The 8,486-nt window shown below is 62.3% G+C and overlaps 1 protein-coding gene across 1 annotated transcript in view; it reads left to right on the top strand.

Moving 5' to 3' along the window:
- The first annotated feature begins 5,439 nt into the window (after positions 1-5,439).
- Positions 5,440-8,486, top strand: part of DGKZ (diacylglycerol kinase zeta) — a 46,044-nt gene continuing 42,997 nt past the window's right edge. Inside the window, exon 1 of the mRNA XM_068399870.1 lies at positions 5,440-5,646. Within this exon, the coding sequence (XP_068255971.1) occupies positions 5,453-5,646 (194 nt within the window). The 5' untranslated portion in view covers positions 5,440-5,452. The remainder of the gene's footprint in view (positions 5,647-8,486) is intronic.

Here is an 8,486-nt window from a genome sequence, read left to right as displayed (position 1 = left end):
CCTGGCTCTGGAGGCACTTACTGGGCTCCAGTGCGGAGTTTGGAGGACCTCCTCTGTGGGCTGTGGGCATCACAGGTATCCTCAATGTCAAGCGAAGGTTGGAGGCCCCGGTCCTCCTGCTGCCAACCTGCCTGTTCCTGCTGGGACCCATTAGTCATCACAAGGGGCAGGCGGCATGAGCTGCTATGTAAAGGTTTTGAAATAAGCAGAAATGATATTAAACCCATGGAAATAAAGTTACTTCCATAAATAGCTGCCGTGGTGTATGGAGGCATCTTGGGCGGGTGGCAGAGAGCTCAGCGCTCAGGTTATATTTAGGGCTTTAAATAGCAGTTTCGTGCCAAGCTTATTAATGTTGCTGGCTTATGCACCAGATTTGCACATTCTGGGACAATTTTCCCAGTAGGGAGGTGCTTCTGCAATGCCAGAAGGACCCCGTGCTCTCTGTCACCGCAGCAAACCCTGAGCAAGTGCCAGGGCTTTGTGCCTTGCTCCCAGAGAGTCGCTTCAGCCAAGCTGAGTCTGAAGTCAGCTCCTGCTAGCTTTGGGTGTCTCCACCAAGGTTTTGCTGTGAGGCAGGAGCACCTCCAGCTCCCTGAGTGCGGCAGCTCCAGTAGCAAGAAGGTGAGTTAGAGGCTGGGGGAACTTTTCTCTAGGAAAAACCCCGTGACCTGGAGCCAGGGAAGCCTGTGACAGGTGCTGCCTGGCCGCAGCAGCACCCTGCAGCCTCTCTGGTGGGGCTGGGGACCTGTGCAGTTCTGGGCTCTCTCTCATCTTCGACGCTTTCTCAGTTGCTTTTGGAGTGACACTTGCAGCGGTGGCCTTTGTCACTGCCACCGCTCCCAGCAACCCAGCCCAGAAAGCTGTTTACCCAGAAAGGAAACCACAAGTGCACAAAAGCTCACTGCATGGGCTCCCCGCAGGCTACATCTATGGGGCAAGGGACGTGCTGGGCTTCAGAGTAGTTCTCTTCTGCTCTCAGCCATCTCCAGAGGCAGTGCCTGGCACAGCCCACGCACCATAGTTCTCCTCACAGGCATCTTGTGGCATCAGGAAGAGGGGTGCCTGTGGCCCTCTGTGCCCCCCACCTGGCGTTAGCCCCCGTGGAGCAAAGTGGGGTGTCCACTTGCCAGCTCCCATCCCTGCTAGTGAGATGTGGAGCACCTTGGCTGCTCCGTGTAGTCCCCAGCTGGCAGATAGGGTGCAGCTAATGCATCTCACAGGCTGTTCTGTGCCGGGGAGCTAAATATAACCCAGAGAGTGGGGTGGAGGGGGCTGTTTTGTCATGTCAATAACAAGGGAGCTTGGTCACAGGCACAGGCGCAGGCAGGGCAGAGGGGAGAGCTGGCAGGGCCTGCTGGGGAGCGGGATGTGGGAGCCCTGCGGGGCTGGGGGGAGCAGCTAGAGGCTCTCTGCCGTCTTCTCTTCCTTCTGCCTTCAGATCTGGCTGGGCTTTCCGTTTTTGAGAAGTGCCAGGGCAGAGAGTGTGCAGCCCCTCTGTCCCAGCTGGGCAGGGCAGGGGCCAGGGAGGAAGGAAAGGAGAGCCTCCAGCTGCAGGGAGAGAGGGGCAGAGAGGGGCCTCCTTCCTCCGAGTGCTGCCTGCTAGCCTCTTAATCGTGTTAGCCCGGCTGTGTAGAGCACCATAATCAAATTCCCATTCATTCCCAGCAAGCCGAGCCCGCTCCGCTCTGACAGGGACATCTGTCTCTTCGTCCCTCTGTGCAACTGGGGGAAAGGAGGTGGCTGGCACCTCCTGGCACAGCCAGAGGGTAGCTCACAGCACTGGCAAGTCCTAATGAGCAGGTGGCTCCTCACAGACCTTGGTCGGGGGGTGACAAGCAGGTGTCTCACCATCCCCTGCCCTGGCCCTCTCCAGAGCCAGATAGGAGCTCTGCTTGCTGGGCATAGAGCTTGTGAGAGCTCCCAGGCACCATGTCAGTCCCACCACTGGTGGTTGGCCCCACTGTCAGGCACAGGGGTGGTGGACACAGGGGTGGGATGGGTTTGGAGTCAGCACCACGCAGTGCTCAGCGAGCAGGGCTGGTGTGTATTCACTACATGGCTCTCATCCTAGATGCTCCTAGGTGCAAGGCAGTGGTAAACCGGGGACTGGGCTGTGTGTAACAAGAGATGAAACATCCCAAGAGACAGTTTTGGAGAAAACGGGAGGCTGTGGGTACAGCCCGGCTGTGCAGAGACGTGCCTGCAGCAGTGCCAGGACAGGGCAGCGTAACACAGCCCCAAGCCCCGATCTTAAACCAGACACGCTCCCTGGCTTAAGCTGATCCAAGACCATACTGCTGCCAGAGACGATGTTCCTGTCCTCCCTCCTGCTGATGTTTTTCCATGTCAGGTGGGCCAGTCCTGCTCCCTGAGGCACCAGAAGACCCAGTTAGCCTTCCCTGGTTGTCCCCACAGCCGCAGCCGCAGCCTTGCGCAGGGTGGGGGTGCGCGGGGGGAGCGTGGGGCGGGAGTCCCCGAAAGCAGGCCAGCAGGGAGGCTGCGTTAGGGGCGGTGCGAAACTGCACCCACACACTCCTGGCTGGGGAGAGCTGGGGTCCCTGAACTGAAATTGCTGTAGTGACCACCCCCTCCCTTGGCCATCCCCTGCCTTATCTGATCCCAGCTCACCGTGAATCCCACAGGCAGGTGGGATCCTGCCAGGCTTGGGCTAAGCAGGCAGCTTAACCCTTTCCTTACCAGGGGACTGCACACACTAGCACAGAGAGAGGAGGACGCGCTGGATCACAAAACCGCCCAGCACAGGGACCCCCATCCCTCTCCGGTGCTGCCTGCAGAGAAGCCAGTGTGCTAGCAGGGTCGTCCCTTCTGGTCTCCTGAGCAAGAACAGCCAGAACTGGGCTTTCTATGGGACCCCCCGTGGTTTTGCACCAAGCCTGAGGGACAGGACTGTGGAAGGATGCACGGACAGAGCACAGAGAGGAGGATGAAGGTCCCAGGGCAGGGCATGTTACTTCTCCAACAGCCTCACCAAGCCCCGGTGCTCTGGATGTCAAAGCAGTGGGGCAGCACGAAATGTGAAAGGGAAATGTCTGCAGGCAGGGAGCAAATACGACCAACCCATCATGGCATGCAAAGCGGCAGGGATGACGAACCCTTTCGGTGATAACCAGACCTCTCCCTCCCCAGTCTCTGAGCTGGAGTTCAGCATCCAGGACGTGCCTTTTCCTCCCTCGGCATGGTAATTAGTGCAGCGGGTTGTGTTTGGTTTCAGAGCTCGCCTGGTGAGATCAAGGTCTGCCGATGGCTTTTTTTTTCCTTTTGATGATGGAGTCTAAAGCAAGACCACGTGCCCCTTTAGAAATGCCATCCGGGCAGGCTGCAGGGGTGGCTCTGCTCGCTTGCTTTTCTCTGGCCCCACAGAAGCCATCCACAGCCCCCCTTGCTGACCTGAAAGGCTGCTGGAGCCAGAGCAGACCGAGCAGTGCCTGCTTGTGAAGAGCTGGGGTTTGAGGGGTTTTTGGAGCTGGGGACAGGCTGAGCCTGCAGGCTCATGTGGTGCCCTCTGGACCCACACCAGGGGATGGATGACAAATGTCAGTCTGTCTCCCTGCTCTTTGGAGGCTGGCCTGGAGCCTCCCAGACGCTTGCACTTCCCACAGTCCCTGTATCTGTCTTAGCCAGGTGGTTTTGTGACAAACCCTGGCACGGGGCAAGCAGAAGCTCATGGCTGGAGGGTGTTTGGAGATGCACCACCGCACAGCGGGGGAAGCACACAGCTGGGGGGTTGTGAGTGCTGCAGAGCCACACGGGGTGAGGATGCACGTGGCACAGGGTGGGCTGCAGGACAACCCCACTGCCATGGTGCTTTTTGCATGGTGGTGCTGGGGCACCTTTGGGAGAAGGGGCTGTCTCGAGCCCGGGGGCTTTCAAATAGCCGCCCAACAGGGAAGGTGAGGCTCCTCAGCACACAGCCCTGCACTTGCTGAGGGCACGTGCGAGTCTTCTCCGGAGAGGGCCCGTCAGAGGAGGTGGCCCCACGCTGTGGGCTGCCGGGGGAAGAGTGCAGCGCAGCCGGCTGCGATGACAGCCGCCCTCACACTTCCAGGAAGTGCAGAGAGAGGAACCAGGTGGAGGGTGCAAACAAAGCCGGGGCCCCGGGCAGGCGGCCGGGCGGCGGAGCGCTGCCAGGGACCTGCCCTCGGGATGACTCCAGAAAGCGGCCACTGGGGGAGGAAGAGCAAAAGTGAACCCCGGGCCGGCTGAGCGCATCAGCTCGTGCTGCGGCAGATGTGGCGGCACCGCTCCTGGGACGTTCCCCAGAACCCTCCGGGGGACATAGATATGAGGTACCTGCCGAGCTGGGCTCTGCCGCCTTCCTCTTGCTCTTGGGGGGCCAAGGTGCTGTGGCTGGCACTGACAGCCCGTGCTTGGTGGGGTGGGGGAAAGGCTTCCTGTGCCTTTCTGGTCCCTCGCCAGCAATCCCATCCTCTTCTCCCGGTGCCAGTGCCGGGCTTGTGCAGCACAGCCTCCCCAGCGGGGATGTTGGAGAGCCATATGGGCGCTCTTGACGCCAAGCCTGAAAGTACACGGGGTCAGCGGGGCTTTGCCTGGGCTGTTGGGTTCCTCCTGCAGCTGGTGGGAGTTGGAAGGTGTGTCCCCATCCCCACCAGCCCTCCCGGGAACGGCTGGTGCTCGGGGTGGCCAGCGGGACCTGCCCCGAGGGGGTTACAGGTCAGCAGGAGCTGCCGTGCGGGCTGGCAGCTGGGACCCTGCCCAGGCAGCCCCTGCAGCCCTGACTTTCAGCCTGGCTTGGCACCCTCGGGGAAGCATGGGAAAGCAGCCATCACGGCCCGCTCAATGCCCACACCAAAGAGGGCTGCCCATCAGTCCTGCCAGGCGGGAGAGCATCTCCTCTCCAAAGGCAGCCTCGGCACTGACAGCCATGCGGGGCAGGCACCCCTTGCCCCGGCCTGTCGGGGTCCCCTGGGAGATGGGGAGGAGAAGCGGGGCAGGCGGCTCGCCGGGCTGGGTGAAACGCGGGCAGGGAGCCGCAGTGCCCGACCCGGCAGCAAGGCCGGCGGTGGCTCCGGGTCCCCGGCGAGGGCGGTGGCGGCGGCGGGGCTGCTGGCCCCGTCCCCCCGTCCAGCGGTGAACAATGGGAGGCGGAGGCGGAGGAGGGGAAAGGCTCCGCTGCTGCCGCCGAGCCTCTTCCCGAGCGCGGGCGGCGACGGGGCTGACACTCGGCTTCCTGAGCCGGCAGCGCCGGGCGCCGGGCCACGGGGCCGGGCCCCCTGCCGCCGCGGGGCGCCCCCAGCCCCGCTCCCCGCGCGGCGGCAGGGGGCGCTGGCGGCTCGGCGCGGCCGCACTTCCTGCCGGCCCCGGCGGGGGGAGGCCCGGGAGGCCCGGCCGGCCGCGCCGCCCGCCCGCCCCCATCCCCTCCCCCGGCGCGGGGCGGTGGTAGCGGCGGCGCCGAGCCCCGAGCCTGGCCATGGAGGCGGCACGGCTCCCGACGCCCGGCGGCTCGCCCTCCGCCTCCTCCTCCTCCTCCTCCGCCGCTACCGCCGCCTCCTCCGGGGCGTCGGGCGGCGCCGAGCCCGAGCGGGGGCCGCCGCCGCCTCCGCCTCCGTTGGGCCGCCGGCACAGCAACAAGCGCTTCACCGGCCTCAAGCTCTTCGGGCGCAGGTGAGCACCGGGCAGGGTGGGCGGGCGGCAGCGGGACGGCGGGTACTGCCGGCCGGGCGGGCTCCGGGCAGCGCCTCCCCTGCCGCCCCGGTACTCGGCGGCGGGGGGGGGGGCCGGGGGAGGCCAGTCCGCCGGGGCAAGGGCTGGCCACGGGCGGCTGGAGCATCCTGAAGGGAGGCTGCGGAGCCGCTGCCTCGCCTCTGCCCGAGGGGAGCCTCCGGCCGCCGGGCAGCTGTCAGCAGCCGCCGCCTCCCACACCCACCGCATCAGGCCCCGCGGAGGGTCTGACCCCGGTTATAAAGTCGGCAACCGGCTGAGCGCAGCCTCCGAGGGACGCGGGACATGGTGTGGGGACGGAGGGGGATGAGGGTGCGTTTTCCTCCTTTTGAGCGCTTGACACGATCACTGGGGAGTTGGGAAGCGTCGCCCTTCGCTGCCCCCGCTCTCCTCTCCCGAGGAGTCAGAGCCTCATCTCCGGAGGATTCGTTTCCACCCGCTCAGAACCGCCCGTGTCATCCCCGCATGCCTGTCCCGTGCTTCGGCTGCCGAACCCGCAGTCCTGCAGCGCCGGGGCGATGGCTGTGCCCGTCCTGTGCTGCCTGCGGGACCCGGCTTCCAGCTGCTGGGATCCCAGCTCTGCTCGCTTTCCCCCCACAGTGAGCTGGGCTCCTCGCGCCTCCCGCAGCCTCGCTGTTGGGATTTGGGGGATTCTCCACCCGTGTAAGCGAAGGGGTGCCCCGGAGGTGTGTATAAACATTGGATAACTGAGGTCTGAAGGGACCTTTGGAGGTCACCTGGTCCACCCTGCTATCACAAAGCAGGGCCGAATTTGATCAGGCTGCTGATGTTGAGTTTTGAGTGTCACCAGGGTGGAGACGGACAGCCTCCCTGGGCACCTGCTCCTGTGCTTCAGCTCCTGGGGATTTTTTTTCCCTGATATCTATTCAGGGTTTCCCTTGTTGCAGCCTGTGCCCGTTGTCTCTCAGGTTGTCGCTGTGCACCTCTGGGCAGCATCTGGCTTAAGCTTCTCTGTACCTTCTCATCAGGTAGCTGAAGATGGTAATAATATTGCCCCTTAGCCTTCTCTTCTGCAGGCCAAACCACACCTGTTATCTCAGTCCCTCCTTGTATCTGATTGCTCCTGCCCCCAGCCATCCTGGTGGCCCTCTGCTGAACTTGCTACAGCTCGTCAGTATTTTTGGCGTACGGGGGGGCCCGAAGCAGGGTGCAGTGCCCCCAGGTGGTGTCACAAGTGCGGGATGGAGGGGAAAGACCCCAGTTTCAACCTCCACACTCAAGCTGGAGCTGTGAGTGGAGGGCTTGCAAGGTCACCCCACAACAGAGCGGTGCTCTCTTCTGCTCTGGTGTCAGAGCTGGTGGCAGTGGCTGCCTGGACCTCCTGGCAGTCTCTGGTCTGTCCCTAGTACTGCATGGCATCTCTCTCTGACTCCCAGGGGTCTGGGCTGCTGTTTCTGCAAAGTATATCAGAGCTTACACCGAGGGGAAGTTCTCCACGTGTGAACAACCTTCTGCAGCGTGGACATGTAGGGGAGAGGCAAAGTGGGATGGGCAGGAGGCAATGAGCTGGGGGGGTCCAGCACGCCTGCTGGGACGGCTGGAAATGCCCGTTGGGTTGTTTGGTGCGTGGATGCTTCTCTTTCTCTTCTTCTGCTGACAGAGCACCCGGTTTCCTGCGGCTCGGGGTGATGAATGCAGCACCTGGAGCTGCAGGGGAACGAGGAGAGATTCCCACAGGCCTTGAGAAGCAAGGGACTCCCACACGCGCCTGTGGGAGGTGGGCTCAGCAGGAAGCTGTGCAGAATAATTGGCTGCACGCTGCCGAATTCATGCCCACCTGAGCATCGGAGCAGAGGGTGACGTGAAGTTCTGCCTCCTTTGAGGGAATTGCGGGGGAAGGCTTCGCTGCACTTTCTTTTGGTGAGAAGTACAGCCAGCTCCTACCCCTCCAAATGCTTTCCAACAGCCATCAGTGAGGAAATTTGTACCCACTTCGATTCTGGGCTGTAGCCAGAGCATGTGTGTCTGGGAAATGTGTCTAGAGGAAGCGTAGGCAATGGGCAGGAGCTTGCCCGCTAGCAGCGGTGAGTCTCTGGAGAGCCCCGGCTTTGAAGTGAGAAGTCTCCCGAGGTGGGCACGTGCTGCTGGGCTCTGCCCGCAGGGACACTGGGAGGCACGGCCAGGCAAGGGGCAGGTCCACAAAATGGCAAGAGAGCCCGTCTTGTCCCCAGGGCAGGTGAGCCCCGAGGGGGTTTGAAGCAAAAGAGGGGCAAGCCCCCGAGCTCTGGCCTCCAGCGGTACGTTAAGCCCACTTGCAAAACACAGGGGACTATTTCTGTATCTTGTAATTGCCTTATAGGAGGGTGGAGTAATTGGCTCCAGAGCTGATGGAGACAAGTGCACAATATGTGGATCTGGGCCACCGATGGGTAATTGTTTTAATTGGGCTGATAAAGAGATTGGGACTGATCAGATAATAGGTGGTTAGAATTAAATTTCCTTCCTAGGTGCCCCGTTTCTGGTGCTGTGAGTGAACAGCACGGTTTACCCTTTCCAGGGGGAACTTGGGGAGGGAGTGCAAGTGCTGGGGACCAAGCCGCTTTCTTGCTCTCCTCCGTGCTGGAGAGGTGGGATGCTGAAATGAGTCTTCCTGTGGGCTTTAGGGTCTTTAACACATCCCCCTTCAGAAGAGGTACGCGCGATGGCCGGGTTGCTGCAGCAGTGTAAGCAGGGAGTGTAGCCGCCATCGGGGCAGCCGGTGGGCAGTTGCCCTGCAGAGAGCGTGGGACCAAGTTTTCGGCTGTGGTCCTTTGGCAGGCCCA

This window comes from Nyctibius grandis, chromosome 4, assembly GCF_013368605.1.
Source record: "Nyctibius grandis isolate bNycGra1 chromosome 4, bNycGra1.pri, whole genome shotgun sequence".
In the NCBI taxonomy this organism is placed as follows: domain Eukaryota; kingdom Metazoa; phylum Chordata; class Aves; order Nyctibiiformes; family Nyctibiidae; genus Nyctibius; species Nyctibius grandis.
This window is presented reverse-complemented; position numbering and strand designations above follow the sequence as displayed.